Genomic DNA, 17,576 nt, shown 5'->3' on the forward strand with positions numbered 1-17,576 from the left:
ATCTGTTTCATGTTGATAAAGGATTTTTCTGATTTCATGTCAAAACTACTAGCATGTGATGGTTAGATGTCATGTATGATTTTAAAAACGAAACTTATTGGCTAGATTTAATTTAGACCCTTTGGATTAAAAAAAAGCAGCACAACCCTTTTTGTTAGATTTGATTAGTAAGCTTTTTTTTTCTAGAGTTTAGGTGTGTTTCTTTCCATTGTCAAAACCCCTAATATTGGGGCACCTGGCTGGCTCAGTTGGTAGAAAATGTGACTCTTGATCTTAGCATTGTGAGTTCAAGCCCTCTGTTGGGCATAGAGTCTACTTAAAAAACAAATGAAGAAGGAAGAACTTATAAATTCCCTTTGCAAACATAAAATGCTAACTAAACATGACTTTTTTTCTTTTTTCTTTTTTTTTCTTTTTGCTTAAAAAGAAACCCCTAATATTGAGGGGAAAAAAGGCAACCCAGAAATAAGGGGAAGTTAAGAAATATTGAGATCCAGAATTAGGTTTAATTAGAGGTAGTGGAGGATGCACACTCTTTCTCATATTGTTATATTTAGTGTTTGGCTGAAAGCCTCAAACTTGGTTAATAGCAAGTCTGAAGGCAACTAAAACTATTCCAGCTTAGGTTTTTAGATAAAGAGAAGCTTTAAATTGGGATCAGAAGTACTGGCTCCTATTTGATGTGGGAAATCACATATCTTTCCTCAGCCTCAGTGTCATTTTTTTTTTTTTTTAAGATTTTATTTATTTATTCATGAGAGACACACAGAGAGAGGCAGAGACATAGGCAGAGGGAGAAGCAGGCTCCCTACGGGGAGCCTGATATGGGATTCGATCCTGGTACTCCAGATCATGCCCTGGACCAAAGGCAGGCGTGCTTAACCGCGGAGCCACCCAGCCGTCCCCGGTGTCTTCATTTTTAAATGGGGATAATAACTGCCCCAGATATTGCAAACTTTGTTTTTTTTTTGGTGTGGATAAAATTATGTTTTTGAAGGAAACCCTTTATATACTTACTGTAAAAGCATGAAATAATTTATAGTATAATAATCATGACTTCAAATTTAGCTTTGTGTATATGGCACATTTCAACAGAAAAACTGTTTTTAGAGTTTCTTTACTTCATAATCTACAGAATATCCATTCTGTATTTGAGTCTATTTGTGTATTATAGATGGAAAACATTAGGTTAATAAACTGTTCTTGATATCAAGGAGTAAATAACAGCAAAACTAAGATTAAAATGTAGAGATTTCTTTTTTCAGCTCAGTGAATTATGCTACTTTTGGAGTGTTATGTTAAGCTCTCAGATTATGCTGAGATAACCTCAGATATAGAGAACTTGATCAGTTTACATGAGGGAGAATAAAGTCATCGCAGAATTGGGAAAATGCACATTGCTCTAATTTTGGAATGCATTAAAATCTAGCAGAAATCTTTTTTTCTATATATTCTCTCTTTCCTTTTTATTAGCTTTTGCTTCTCAGTCCCTAAACTTATTTTCTCTCTACATTTCTCTGTTCCTGTGCTTCTGATTTTTGATAAATATTGATATATAATTCTAAGTTTTGTTATAGTAGGTTACCATGCTATTTCAAAAGATGCAATAAATTAAGTTAAATTATCTTAAATTAGAGTGCTATATTTTAATTATCTTTTTCATGCTCTACTAAATACTTAAGGATAGGAAAACTGGATCTTGATTAGACAGCATAGAGAAGAGCTTTGATCATGTATATAGATAAATGCTGTTACTTTTGTTTTCAAGTTCTGTTGTTTCATATAAGGAAAAATTTTATCAGAAAATGATTACTGAGCCATCAGAAAGAAAGAGATCTTGCCATTTGCAATGCTGTGGATGGAACTAGAGGGTATTACGCTAAGTGAAACAAGTAAGTTAGAGAAAGATAGATGCTTTCACTCATGTGAAATTTAAGAAACAAAACTGATGAACATAGGGGAAGGGAAGGAAAAATAAAATGAGATGAAAATTGAGAGGGAGGCAAATCATAATAGATGCTGAACTCTAGGAAACAAATTGAGGGTTGCTGGAGGGGGAGGTTGGTGGGAGGAAGGGATGACCAGGTGATGGGTATTAAGGAGGGCAGTTGATATAATGAGCAGTAAGTGTTATATAAGACTGATAAATCACCAAATTCTACCTCTGAAACTAATAAAAAAAAAAGAAAACGATTTCTTATTTTTTTGACTAGGGTAACTGTAGATAATCCCTTTGGGCAGTAACTTTTCTTATTTGTGTACAATAAAATGTCTAGAAAACTGTCTTTAATGCCGGAAATCATTTTAGATTACATGACCTCTAGGAATTTAAAAAGGACATTGATATATTAATATACCTTTTTGGATAATTAGACAATATTGATGTTTTTTAAAAAATTAGCTAAAGGGCAGCCCCGGTGGCTCAGCAGTTTAGCGCCGCCTTCAGTCCAGGCCAGGATCCTGGAGACCCGGGATCCAGTCCCACGTTGGGCTCCCAGCATGGAGCCTACTTCTACCTCTGCCTGTGTCTCTGCCTCTCTCTCTCTCTCTCTCTCTCTCTCTGTATCTCTCATGAATAAATAAATAAAATCTTTAAAAAAATGAAATAAAATAAAATAGAAATAAAAAGTTAACTAAAAAACTAGCCTTTAATTTCTATAATAAAGTTTTTACTTCTTTCTAACCGAGGTTGATTATCATTCATTTTTAAAACACTGAGTTTTGTAAAATATGCACGTAGTATATCTTATACACACACACATTCTTATATACACATGTACATGTGATGTGATTTTGATTTCAAGTTGTTTGGGCTTCACATTATTTCTTTTGTATGTGGTAGCTTATTATATCCTATATGCAGATTTATTCATCCATAGAATAACCTGTATTTCCTAAAACATAGCAGACAGTAAATAATAAAGAAATCAGAATATGCTTGTTATTTGAATGTGAACAACACTGACTGTAGAAATCTGTAGGTGAATAGTATGATTCCGTTTTACAGATTTTGAAACTGAGGTTGCACAGTGAGCTTCAGTAACCGAGGTCACATATTTGGAATTCAAACTCAAATTTGACTACTTAGCTCTAAATTTTTTTTTTTTTAAATACACATTACTTTCCTACTATTTAATGAGATTATATTTAAAGGATCAGATGGGATCCAGGTTCATCAGGTTACCCATTCAGGGTAGTTTAGTTGCTGTGGGGTATGGTTTTCACATCTATAATAATGTTCTACAGTGTGTATCCAAGAGTGGCACTGTATTGACTGCTATTCATGTGTGTTTGTGGGAGGATGTGAGTGTTAAACTTTGTAGCAATTACAGTTAAATAGTGGGGATTTGAAGTTGCTCGGAATTGCTTTATGTATTATTTTTAAGTGGAAAAATACTATTTTAAAGGAAATGATTACAATTTTAGTGGATTAATAAAATGTTGAAATTACTCTTTTTCTAATTAAGAAATTTGTAATGTTTCAGAACTTTAGGTATTTTTTATCTTTTCTTTTTAAAAACACAGTGCCTTTACTTTCCCGAATTCTGCCTTCTGATGCATGTAAAATATACAAACAAGGTATCAATATCAGGTAAGGTGACTTGATTTTTTTCTTTCTGAGTAACAGAAAATTGAGATTTAGAGGAAGCTTTTCTTTCTGTATTAATAGGTTGCATTTGGATGTAGTATTTTATAACTTAAACATGTTGTAATATATGCACAACATTTTATCTTGAGACATCCTGCAGAGAAGAAACCAAAGATATAAAATCTTGACTAAATCAAAGGTATTCTTATTCAACTGCTGACTATCTAGGAGGCAATCAGAGTGAAGATCACAGGATCTTAAAATGAGAAGATTTAAGATGGTTATCTCTGATCCTGACTATTTGGGGAATAGGGACACACATAAGGAAGACCCAACTCTTGTCCTTTTTTCTCCATCCCTCTCATACCCTCCCTCCTCTGTCCATCTGTCTAATCATCTGTTCCTTCTAGTGCACACTTTAAGGCTAATTTTAATTTTCTTCTTTTTCTTTTTAAAATTAAGATTGATTTTTGGATCTGATGGGTAATTATTTATTTTACTCAGTTTAGAGTTTTATTTTTATCATTCTTTGTATCTTAAACTTTGTATTAATACAGGTATATTTATAAATTATACATATGTAAGATGTGTATAATACTAGTGAACTGCCAACTTATATTTATATATCCATATTTTAGTGTATTTATAAATTATATAAATAATTTTGTAAAACTATAGCTCTACATATCTCCAGAATATTAATTTGGACATGTAAGGACCTAGAACTAGAAATATATTGAGATAATATCATAAAAACTCTTCATTTGATAAATGAGAAAATGTAGAGAGGTGAAGTGATTTTTATAAGCGCATGTTGTGAATTAATAGCTGAGCCAGGACCTCTGACTTCCTGTCCATTCCTACCATGTCACAAGGCAGAAATTTTAGAAAGTCAACTCTGAGATTTATTCTGAGTAATCTTTAGTTCAAGGTTAGTTCTAGGGAAATTGTTCTCAAGCAGTAGAATTTGATTAAAGTAGAAGTTTCTGGTTTTTGTTTTTAAAAAATAACCTTCAAAAAAATAAAAAAAAATAAAAAATAACCTTCAGATATTTCTAATTATGAAAGTGCATATGTACATTAAATTCATGATCATTATAGAAACCTTGCAAAATACAGAAAAATAGAAAAGAAAAACTAGGAAGAGTTTTGATAATGATAAGATTTATTTCAGTAGCCTATTAACATTATATTATGATTTCATCATAAATTGTACATCAATGTAAAAATGTTTACTATAGATGCTTGCCAAAGGTGGTAGATAATTTGGGAGTGTAGTAGTATTTTCCATATGCTACTTTAAAAAAAAAAGGTTAGTTTTAGTTGTGTTTGACCCTTTGATTTAGGAAAAAGTTTCTTTTAAAAAATTATTTCACATTTATATATGACTTGAAAGTAAATGATATGATGCGTATTACATAATAAGTATAAATAATAAAACCACAAAATGGTTAAAATAGAGACATGAGAATAAAAGCCTGAGGGAGAATAATTGTGACAGAGAATATAGATTAAAGAGAAACTACTATAATTTAGGAAGACACTCAGCACTGGGGCTTACATAAAGCAGCTGAGGATAAAGGAGAAATGTGATAGGTTCTAAAGCTTTCATTACCAAAGTTTACCAGATTAATGGAGAGGCTGGGTTTTAGGATGGACAAAGGTTTTTCATAGATGAGAAGAATATAATGAAAAAAAAATCCATTATATTAAATAACTTTCAAATGTAAACATCATGAGACAGTTTTAAAAAAAATTACTACAAATGAAACTGAATTTTAAAATATGTTCAAAGAAATCTTTAAAGTTTACTTATATTTCATGACAGACATGATCATTTAAAATTTTTTTCTGGTGTCAAGGAGAAATTAATACTTCCGTGGAAATAGGAAAGTGTAAGTAACTTTATTGTTGTGAATGTTAGTAAATGTTTTCACTATTAATAATTATGAGGTTATAGATTACCTCATAATAATACCTGATCATTTCAGTCAGTGAAATGATCAGGGCAAACTTTGCCTCATTGCAGGCTTTTTCTGTCTTAAGGGAAGGCTCTATATTCTTTTTCAGTGTTACTTGGCAGTTTTCAAGCTTTTATGTCAAAAAGAACACTTTCTGTCTTTTCTATTTTTTTGAACATTTTCTATTCAGATCTTTGCAGTTATATAATTTTTTTCATGGCTAATTACATGATAAGAATTACAAAAAATATATTTAGACTCAAAGGCTTAAAGCAAGGACTAGTTAATACATTAAAATACCATCATGATAAATTGTATCATTATAAGGCATGTAATACAACTTCCTAGGCCATCCAATATGTCAGGGATATTGCACAAGATGTTTTGGACAGCCTTTCAGTTGAAAATTACAAAAACACAAATGAAATAAAAATTGACAATGAGTGATATTCGGTGTGGTTAGATCAAAAGGTTCAAATGTCACCATGTCAGTGTGTCTTTGTCTTTCTGTCTCTGTCTCTCTGTGCATCTCTTTCCTCACTATTCTTACCTGCCAACCCCTACCAGTCTCATCCGGGATAGGCAAGAAGGAAATGGAGGCAGGAGATTACTCTGTTTCTTTCCCTTTTTTATGTGGGGAAGTGGAGTACCCTGGTAGCTGAAGCTCGAAATCCAGATAGACCACTTAATAGAAAATGATCTATTCCTTTTTGATATTTTCAGTAGCCTACATCTTACAGAGGTAGGGGATAAGCCTCTGTTACTGGCATTATTTTCTCTTATGCCACATGTACAAGGGGTAACAGGACATATTTAGTAGTATAGGCACTACTACAGTAGCTGGCCCCCTGGAAGTGGACCAGGAGCTAGAATTCAGCTGTAAAGCAGCAGGCAGGATTCACCCCATGGGAATTGTTGACTTGCTTTTTTTAGGGCTTTTTGATTTCATTCTTTGGGAGTGTATATATTTTGTAAAGCTCAGGAAGGAGGCTCTTGTACATAAGGTAACCATACTTCCCTATTTGCTCTTGGATCATCCCTGTTGTCCTGGCAAAATTATTAATAGTATCACCTTCACTTTTAAAAGGTCCTAGTTTTGTTGATAAACTATATGTAACCCAAGTTACACTTTTGATGCAGCCTAGAAGATATGTTCCAGTTCTCAGATTTTTCTGTGTAGGGAAATGAAGAATGCTCATTCCCTTTGCCTAGTCTGGGATGAGAATTGAATAACTTATGAAGTAATGAATTCTTGAAAACCCAGTAGGTGTGATCAGCATCTCTTAACAGCTGTGTCAACCCATTTTTTAGATTAAGGGTGGTGTTTTGAGCAGCCAGTAAGTGAGATCCTAATGTGGCCTCCTACAAAGCCTGGTGTTAAGATTGAAGCACTTCAGGGTGCTTGTAAGCTTTTCCATTCTAGTGTTATCCCTCATTTCAGCAAGGTGGTTTGTGGAATTTATTTGAGACCGATCCATTGGGCTGGGGCATGCCAGGCCTTGGTTACCAAAGAGTATGATAAATACACAAGGACTGATCCATAAGGTTTTTAGGCTGTGGAGATGATGGGAGAGAGAATGCTAATCCGAATCTGGGAAGTCAAACAGAAAGGACAAGAATTTGGAGTAAGTTAAATGATTTATGTAGTTGAGGGATGAAGCAAGGTTTGGTATCAGATGGTTAGGCATAGGCACAGATGTAGATCAAAAGAGCAAGACTGGACACACGGCCCTTAATCTAAGAATGTGGTCCATCCTTGCTGCTGTACCCTCCTTAGGGACTCTGCTGAGCTAGCAGCACGGTCTTATTGGGATCAAAGAATGTTAGACAAGTCTTCTTTCCTTTAATGCCCTTCACAGTTGACGTAACTTCTGTGGAGTAGTTGAAGTAAGGGCAATGGTAGGGAACAAGGTATAGTTAGGGAGATATTTGAACAATGTGGAAACAATCTTTTCCTTGCTGGATTAATAAAGTACATATTCAGAAAATGAAATACAGGGAAAAATGGAATGTATATTTAAATATTCTTTCAGTGTTTTTAAATAAGATACTGTAACTTTCCTTAGAAGTTTGACTTTGAAATACGGTGTTAGCATCTCGGTTTGAGTTTAGAAGCAACAAAGCTTGTTTAATTATTATGGAGTTTTATCAAAATTTCATTTGCCAGGATTTCTCATCTCCCCATCTTTCACAGGCTTGACACTACTCTCATAGACTTTACTGACATGAAGTGCCAACGAGGGGATTTAAGCTTCATTTTCAATGGGGATGCGGCACCCTCTGAATCTTTTGTAGTGTTAGACAATGAACAAAAAGTTTATCAGCGAATACACCATGAGGTGAGCATGTCGTCTTCTCGGTATTTCTCTAAATGTTTTTTTTTTAAATGTGTATGTATGCAACCAAGCTTCAGTGTAATTGTTTTAGAGTCATAAAGTCTTAAGTGAGATGGTTCATTCCCGAAGCTTTCATTTCTTTACAACTAGCTTTAAATTTCGTTTTAATTTTTTTATTTTTTTATTTTTCTGGTCTTCATCGTGACCATTCCATTGAGACTATTTGCTCATAATTGATGATCTCTTAGTTAAATGAACTCCGACTTGCTTGACTTCTCCTTTGTAGCACTCATTTGTTGAACCTGTGCTGGCCCTTTGACCATTTATTGTCTTGCTACCTTAGCTTCTTTTAATGTTGCTGATCATCTCTTGTCTCCCTAATAGCGGCATCTCTTTTGGCTGTCTGTACTCTTTTTGTACTCTTTTACTGTCCTTAAGTCTTTGGCTATTTTTCTCTATCTTTTCCCTTTTCCTTCTGTCACGTCCTATCTCCCTGTTGTTATTGCCTCCACAAGCACCACTGAAGAATCATATATACGTTATCTTTATCCTTTGTTCCCTGAATGTCCCATTCCCTGCTATAAACCAAAGAAAAAGCTTTTTCGGTGCCGCTATATCATTGATACCTTAAAGATGTTTTTAAGTCAACATTTTATTTTGCCACTGTTGCTTTTTTTTTTTTAATTTTCTTTGTGGTGCCTAAGATGGCAGTAAGCAATGAAGTTTTAGATGGAAGAGAAGATATTCCTTGTGGAGGAAACAGAATGAATAAAGTCAGGAGAGAGGGAATGAGGATGGTCTGTTTCAGAAGCAGAAAAGAGATCTACTTGACCGTGGTGAAGGTTTCTGTTATTGAGCATGGGAATGTGGTTTATAAGAGGCTTTAAAAGCCAGATAAAATAACAGAATCTGCTTTAGTTGGCAACAGAGAGTCATAGATTCTTAAATAAGGTATTGATTTGATCCACAAGTAATTTAGGTGCTTTACATGTAGCTTTTCTCATTAAATCTTTAAAATAATCTGTCAGAGCAAATAGTTTTATTATCTCCATTTTACAGATTAGAAAATTGAGGCTTATAGATATTAAATGACATCTTCAACACCACACAACCAGTATGTTGTGGATGGATTGGAAAAAGGGAGAGATTAGAGGCAGGGAATTTACGGAAAAAGTTTTTACTTTTTACAGTTTTACAGTTGAGAAGTGATACGGGTGGTGCAATGAATACTTAAAGAAATTATAACTTATATTTCCAAGAATTAAAGACTGTGACTTGCTAGTAGTTTGAGTGTACTGAATTGAGAATTAGAAAGATTTAAGGGTATGACCCAGCAATTGCACTGTTAGGGATTTACCCCAAAGATACAGATGCAGTGAAATGCCGGGACACCTGCACCCCGATGTTTCTAGCAGCAATGTCCACAATAGCCAAACTGTGGAAGGAGCCTCGGTGTCCATCGAAAGATGATGGATAAGAAGATGTGGTCTATGTATACAATGGAATATTCCTCAGCCATTAGAAACGACAAATACCCACCATTTGCTTCGAAGTGGATGGACTGGAGGGTATTATGCTGAGTGAAATGAGTCAGTCGGAGAAGGACAAACATTATATGGTCTCATTCATTTGGGGAATATAAATAATAGTGAAAGGGAATAGAAGGGAAGGGAGAAGAAATGGGTGGGAAATATCAGAAAGGGAGACAGAACATAAAGACTCCTAACTCTGGGAAACGAACTAGGGGTGGTGGAAGGGGAGAAGGGCAGGGGGTGGGGGTGAATGGGTGATGGGCACTGAGGGGGGCACTTGACGGGATGAGCACTGGGTGTTATTCTGTATGTTGGCAAATTGAACAGCAATAAAAATAAATTTATTATTAAAAAAAAAAAGAAAGAAAGATTTAAGGGTGAGTGTAGTGCTTCTACCTTGAAGAGTGGAATGATGTGGTGCCAATGGTAGAATTGGAAGTTCTGGATATGGAAATAGGTTTGGGGTTTTAGATGATGTTAATTATGAGTCATTTGCTAAAATCATTCTATTTGCTTCAACCTTCTCTTTATCAGACTTTGAAGTATTTGCTATCGTTGGTGACTCAGTTCTTAAAATTATCATTTCATTAGGATTTGACTTTGATCGATTGTTCTTTTCCCATCTCTTCTTATTGTTCTTTGCCTGTTGCTTTTTCTTTGCCATCTCTTGAATATTGATGTGCCCTTAATGTGGTTCTCATTTTTACAAACTGTCAGAATAATCTCTTCCATTCCTACATCTTGAACTACCTGCTATAGGTTGGTGATTCACCAGTATATATTTCTATCCCAGATAGATCTCCGAAGGGAGATCTACCTATTTAAGTTCCTAATGGATATGATATATGTCTCCCAGGTGCCTCAAAATTCAGCTCATCTAAAACTTAATTCTGTTTTTTTCTCCTCCAAACTCCAAACCTGCCCTCTCTCCCATTGTCCTTTCTTTGATGGATGACATTAATCTCTATTCAGCCAGAAAACTGTGAGTTATTTTTGAAATATTTTCTTTTATTCCATGTTTCTTAAGTAGAGAATCTGTGTAGTCCTTTCTGTATTCCTAAGGTCTTATAATTATCTCTTTTAGTTGTACCATTACTGCCACTATTCAGATTTTCATTCTGTCTCAACTGGTCCATTGTAAAAATCTCATAAATGATCATCCTGGTCCCATCTTGTCTTCTTCTAAATTATCCCACATACTAGAGATAGATTGAATAATGAAAGCAAATTCATGAAAACTGCCTTCCTTAAAGATATTTTAAAAGATCCTTTTTCCTAAAGAATAAAATCCAAATTCCTTAATATGGCATGGAACCTTCTTGACCTGGCTTTTGCCTACCTTTCTAGACTCTTTTTACCTTACTATCTTAGGTACCTTCATACTGAGCTCTTTGTGGTTTTTCAGATGTACCATGCTGTTTAGTGCTTCATTCCTTTGTTCACATTATTTCCACTTCCTGGAGTGCTCTTCTTGCACTTCCACAGTGGTAGGGACCTACTTAGTGTCACTTCCTCCCTTGCTAGGTGACCATTGTTTTGTTTATGCTCCTACTAAATCTGGTACCATAGAGCTTCTGATAATATATTCATTGTATGGCTTTTTTCCTCTGCTCCCCGTGGTTCCTTTAGTTGTATTCCCTGGTACCTAATATAGCACATCAGTACATTCTAGGCTAGAGTTTGGCGAACTCTTTCTGTAAAGGGAGAAATAGTAAATATTTTAGATATTTAGATATATTTTTGGGCCAGATGGTCTCTGTCACAGCTACTCAGAAGAACAGAAGAGTTCTGTTCCAAAAGTTTATTTGAAAAGAGGGTTTTTGAAACTTAAGGCAGTTTTCTTCATAGACCATGTTGTATACAGCATTGTTCCCAAGCTAATACATGAACTCCTAATTAATTTACAGTATATTTGAAACATAATATCTAACAGTTCTTTGCAACCTCTGCCAGCCAAAGTTTTTCTTTAGACAATTGTGTTCAGAATCAGTTTGGTTGCTAGGACTACATTTTTCACCTTTTATAGCTTTAGCATTCTTCACTTGTAAAGGGTGAAGGAAATGGCACTGTCCTAGTACCAAGGTATTCTTTTCTATAGACTCATAGATTCAGCAATTGACTATGTCTGGGTGAAGTTTGGTGGTGAAGAAGAGAAAATGGGCATCTTGGGAAGCTGGAAATCCGGAATTATGGGAAATAGAGCCTCCAGTCATCATGAAACCCCAAAGACAAACTGTAGAAATGCCCCTCAAAGAGAGGAAAAACTAAAACCAGACAAAATCAGACAGGGAGACAAACCATAAGAGACTTTTAATCATAGGAAACAAATGAGGGTTGCTGGAGGGGAGGGGTGCAGGGACAGGATAAGAAGTGATGGGCATTAAGGAGGGTGCTGGGTGATATATAAGACTGATGGATCACTGAGCTCTACCTCTGAAACCAATAATACATTATATGTTAATTAATTGAATTTAAATAAAAATTTTAAAACTCCTTGGACAATTCTTATTCCCTTGTCACCTCTCTAGGTTCTACCTGTTTCCTCTTTCTATTTCCCCTTAAGACCCTGGAGTCCAAAGTATCAGAGTCCCTCTTGGCCTATTATAGAATAGAATCTCATTTTATACCTACTCATTTACCCTTCTTTACCTGGTTATTTAGTCTTCTGTCCCTGAAGGAAGCACAAACCTTTTTTTTCTCACTTAAAAAAATTATTATTAATCAATTATTATATACCAGCACTGGGGAGTATGGAGAAGATAAGCCTGAAACAAGACTGATTATTAAGTTTTGAAACCATGGGTTGATATTTTTGGATTCCCTTTCTGTCTATAAGGAATATAGAAAGGATCTCCTTCCTCCCTCCCTCCCTCCCTCCCTTCTTCCCTTCCTCCCTTCCTTCCTCCCATACCCTTCCTTCCTTCTCTCCCTCCCTCCCTCCCTCCCTCCCTTCCTTCTTCCCTTCCTCCCATACCCATCCTTCCTTCTCTCCCTCCCTCCCTTCCTTCCTCCCTTCTCTCCTTCCCTTCTGCTCTACTTCTCTTCCTTCTACTTATAGCTTTTGGGAAAGAAAGGCTCAAATGATAGTGGTGGGTCTTTGGAGTAGAAAGAATTAAAGTAAGACTGATTTATATTTAAGGAAAACCTTTATATTGGAATTTTGTCTCAGACCTCTCAACTTAATTCTTAATCTTTTAAAATTGCTCTGTTTATTCTATATTTCTATAATGGGTAATCCAGTATTGTTTCTATAACATATCTCTAACAATATAATAGTACTGGATTTCATGTACCCTGTAATTATAGATTTATAATTAGTCATAATTCTAACTTTAGAGATAAAGAGTTTAAACTTCTGTAATTGGTTTTTAGAATAAGTAGCACTTCACATGTTTTAGAATCTGTCCTTTTTTGGTTTTTGAAATCTGTAACATTTTAATTGTTGATATTTTCATATGTAGGACTAATAACTTTTGAAAATCTGGATTCTTATATTTACCTTTTACCCCCACTGCAGGAATCAGAGATGGAAACAGAAGAGGAGGTTGACATTTTAATGAGTAGTGATATTTACTCTGCAACTTTATCAACCAAATCAATTTCTTTCACGCGTGCCCAAACTGGATGGCTTTTTCGGGAAGATAAAACAGTATGTACAAATCTTGATTTTTCAACTTTAAAAATTGTTCAGTATTTAATGAACAATTAATAATAATAATTATTATTCATTATTCATATATTAATAATAATGAACAATTAATATTGCCAAAATAATATGATGGAGATGCAGGAAGAAGTAGCTTACTGAATTGTCTTCCAGTGGTTTATTCCTTCTCCTGAATCCAGATAAGGAATTATAATGGTTGTTTACAGAATTGGAAGATACTCTTACAAAAGCCAAGAGAGAAAGTTTAGCTCATTTGAATTTTGTTGAGAAAGATTCTTGCTGTCAGCTACCTTGTTGTTTGCAGGGAGCAGTGTCTTCACATGGTTCTATTACATTTCTTATGCTTTTATTCCTTAAGAAGATGGCAAAGAGGGATACACTTTTGAATTTGTTTCCCTGGGTCTTTTTTTTTTTCTTTCCACTTTTAGACTTCCAAACTACTCACAGTTTCTCAGTATTCTGTATATATGACTAAAATAAGCTTTCATTTCTATAACATTATCATTAAATTAAATTTCTGTGGAGGTTCGTTCCCTTAGTGAATTGTAAATTCTTTCCATAATTCTCATTGCATTTGTCAGCAAGAGGTTCTATAAGATTATTCAAAATATATTTAAAAAATTTTAATTAGATATATGAAGAAGCCTTTTTTAAAGTTTTAAATAAAATTAAAAATAAATCATCACAGAGGCACCTGGCTGGCTCAGTCAGGGGAGCATGCAACTCTTGATCCTGGGTTTGTGAATTCAAGTCCCACATTGGGTGTAGAGATTACTTAAAAATAAAAATATTAAAAAAAAAAGAATAAATCATCACATAGGTGAAGGTCAAGATTTATTGCTTTTAACAATTATGTTTTAAAAATTATGTTTCCTTATACATAGAAATCTAATATATTCTTACTGGAAAAACAAAAATAGCTTATATTAGAGTTCTCTTAGGAGGAAATCAGTAGGAAATCTCTCTTTCTGTATCTCTATATATCTAAAACACATAGATACATGTATAGCTATATATAACATATGGATATAGAGAGAGAAGGAGGGAGGGGTGTAGGGGAGATTGATTTATTTAAAGGACTTAAATGAGTATAGGTGCTGGCCATTCTGAAATCTGTAGAGCAGTCTACCAGGTTGGAAATTCAGAGAAGAGTTGATAACGGTCTTGAGTCTAAAATCAATAGGCTGGAATCTCAGGCAGGGTTTCTATGTTACAGCCTTGAGTCAGAATTGCTTTTCCTTTGGGAAACTTTAGTCTTTGCTCTTTGGTCTGTATTTGTTTGGGTGAAGTCTGCCTACATTATGGAGGCTAACTGGCTTTATTCCAAGTCCACTGGTTTAACTGTGAATTACATCTAAAAAAATACCTCCACAGCAACATCTAGACAGGTATTAGACCAGATAGCTAGACACTACAGTCTAGCCAAGTTGACACAAAATTAATCACCATACAACCTTATACATAAACCTGTAAAGTGCCACTATATCACTACTCAATCCCTAGAATACTTTGTAGAGGATTATCCATTTATATATCCTCTAGATCTTTCTTATGCTGTAAATACGTTAATACGTATCCATGGTAATATGTATCTTTAGTGGTTGATATTTATTTTTTCTAGTGTTGTATTATGTCTTTTGTTTTGCAACTTTTTTTTTTTACTCTTTAGTATGTTTAGAAAGCTTTTTCTTATCAGCAGTACCATTCATTCTTTTTTAGCAACTGCATAGTATTCCATAGTATGGATATATTGTAGTTTATCTAGTCTCTTATTTATGGACATTTTGATGAATGACACACATTTGTGTCCAGTTTTCTGCTATTACAAATGCTGTTTTGTTTGCCATCCATTTACATGCCTTTGCATTGTCTGTTATAGATAGAAAAAAGTGGAATGGCTGGATTTTGAAGAATATACACTTATAATTTTTATTGATATGATAATTTAATAAATGCTTTTTTCATTTTAAGATTTCAAAAACTGAGAATTATCTCCTGAGTATTTCTCAACCACAGAAAGATTCTCACTATTAGATGTAGGCTCATCAACTTTATTTTCTAAGCCTATTTGGCAACAAATAGTATTATGGGATTTCCAGTTGTGAACTCCCACACTGCAGTCCATTTGTCGGTTTGAAGTCTTATTTGTTTGTACTCTGTTCTTCTGGACAGCATTAGAAGGATCACCTCAAGAGAAGATAAAAATTGAAGCTGCTATTCATCTAGTGCTACTGCTAAGCAGCTTAAAGCTCTTGAACAGCGTCTAGGTGATCTTCTAAAATCTTTGACAGGTAAGGAGGGAGTCAGTAATAATTATGGTTCCCATTTTGTAGGTAGAAACAGTTGCAGAATGCCTAACTTTTTGGTGACTGGTAAGGAGGCCACCAAAAGTAAGGTGTACATGGAATTAACTCTAAACACAGTTTTGGAATGCCAAAAAATATCAGTAAGATGGGACCAGGTGATTTGCATACAGGTAGAAATGGGAAGTTTGTTTTCAGTAAGTTATTGATCGTGGGTTTTGTAGTAAGGTATTTGAAACTGACCACTCACGGGTCTGAAAAAGGTAAAGGTTAATGTTGAAGGAGGACTTCATTGAAAGGAAGTAATAACTCTTTTCTTGGTAACATTTATATCACTTGAGTTTTCTTACCCAAATCCATAATGTAAACACTTAATTGTATTGGTCAGCAAGACCATTCTGTTCTCTCTTCTTTATTGAAAGAAGCAATCAACTGTAACTCGAAGTTAGATCCTGTTACAGAATAGATTATTGGAACAGGTAATTAATTCTAGGTGTGCTAGAGATTCCTGTGTGAATTAGAATATTTATTTTCATTCCACTTTTTTTTTTTCTATCTGTAAAATGGGAACAGTAATTATCCCTGACCCCTCCTTGTTACTCATGGTGTTTGACTATCAGCTAAATAAAGTTTTCAGATAGCTTTGTGCTACTTGGGAGTAGATTCTAAAGGAATACTATGTGGTATTTTTATTTAGATTTAATCATTTGCAGATTATCATATATCTTGTGTGTTTTAAATTTTCCTTTGCAAATGTGAAATGTGTAATTTTGTATATAATTGAGATAATTTGATAAGCTCAATTACCAAAGAAGTATTTATTTTTACCTAAAAGCTACATGTTTATGGAAAAACATGTATATTTGAAACTTTCTTTTTAATCTTTAAAACTTAAGATAAACTTAATTCATTTTGTTATTTTGAAATATTTTAATATTTTATTTTGATTATTTAATTTTGTTTTAGGAAAGAGTAGGAAACTTTTTGGCAGACTTTTATCTGGTGAATGGACTTGTTTTAGAATCAAGAAAAAGAAGAGAACACCTTAGTGAAGAAGATATTCTTCGAAATAAGGCCATTATGGAGAGTTTGAGTAAAGGTGGAAACATAATGGAACAGAATTTTGAGGTATAATATTTACTTCTAATTTATAACGTGCTAAGGAGAGAGGGGATAGACTTCATTCCTGGCACTCAGTGAATTTAATCAGTACACTAAGTACACCCATAGGGGTTGTTTTGTTTTTTTAACTAGCTATCACCTTTTATTTTTCTGTGATAGCGCCTCTGGTGGTTTTTTGTGAATCTATTCTTGGCCTCTGAGTCTTCATTAATAGATTAAAATCATTTTGTAAGCATGAAACCCAGTGTTAAATTTTAATTTGTGTCCCTTTGCATATCTTTCCTGCTTCACCAACTGAAACCTTGTGTTGCTTTGAAGGCCCAGCTAAAGAATTACCTCTCTTATGAAGTCATTTCTAAGCTGTAACTTCCCATAAGTTGTATTCAGCATGTATATCTTGAGAGCATGCTATATGCAAAGAATTGTGTGACAGTAGGGAAAGGGGAGGGGAAGTTAGGAGATACAAAGGTCTATGAGACATCATCATTGCGTCTGCAATCTTATTTCCTCATAAGATGAATTGGATGGATTCTTAAATTTATTTTTTATTTTGACAATTTTAGATTTACAAGTAAGTACAAGAAAACAGTACAAAGAATTCGATATTTTCATCAAGATTCCCCAAATGTTAACATTTTACTACAGTTATAAGCAGTGCTTTTCAAATCAAAGGCAGCATAGGGACCCGTTAGTAGGTTATGAAATTAATCTAGTGGGCTATGACCATCCTTTTTTAAAAGAGAAAAAAATGAGAACCTAAGTAAAGATGTTAGAGTAAAACCAGAGCACATCACATGTAATATGGTATTATTATTATTACCTAATGAAATGTGTGAGTGCTGGTTTGAAGTGTAAAATATGACTTACAGGAGTAAAAAAGATTGAAGGTTACTATGAGGAGGCTTGAATCTGTGAATGTGTGGTCTTTCTCCTCTGGTATTATGCTAGATTATGTTCTAGGGATAAACTGTTTCAGAATAGTATGTCAGGTTCCAGCTAATTCATGGTGATGCTGTGTGTGTGGAAATATTTTAGTTTTTTAGAAAGTTCATGTGTTCAGTGAATC

The 17,576-nt window shown here is 34.2% G+C and overlaps 1 protein-coding gene across 3 annotated transcripts in view; it reads left to right on the top strand.

The window, feature by feature from the left end:
- The window catches only part of ANKRD13C (ankyrin repeat domain 13C), a 95,367-nt gene that overhangs the window by 44,747 nt on the left and 33,044 nt on the right, over nucleotides 1–17,576 (top strand). For 2 of the 3 annotated variants that reach the window (XM_041748032.1, XM_041748031.1), the window contains exons 6-9: nucleotides 3,526–3,592; nucleotides 7,745–7,889; nucleotides 12,936–13,067; nucleotides 16,355–16,516. In XM_041748032.1, coding sequence (XP_041603966.1) covers nucleotides 3,526–3,592; nucleotides 7,745–7,889; nucleotides 12,936–13,067; nucleotides 16,355–16,516 — 506 coding nt within the window. The remainder of the gene's footprint in view (nucleotides 1–3,525; nucleotides 3,593–7,744; nucleotides 7,890–12,935; nucleotides 13,068–16,354; nucleotides 16,517–17,576) is intronic. The other variant, XM_041748033.1, reaches the window with a different exon arrangement.

The sequence above is a fragment of the Vulpes lagopus genome, chromosome 3 (assembly GCF_018345385.1).
Source record: "Vulpes lagopus strain Blue_001 chromosome 3, ASM1834538v1, whole genome shotgun sequence".
In the NCBI taxonomy this organism is placed as follows: Eukaryota; Metazoa; Chordata; class Mammalia; order Carnivora; family Canidae; genus Vulpes; species Vulpes lagopus.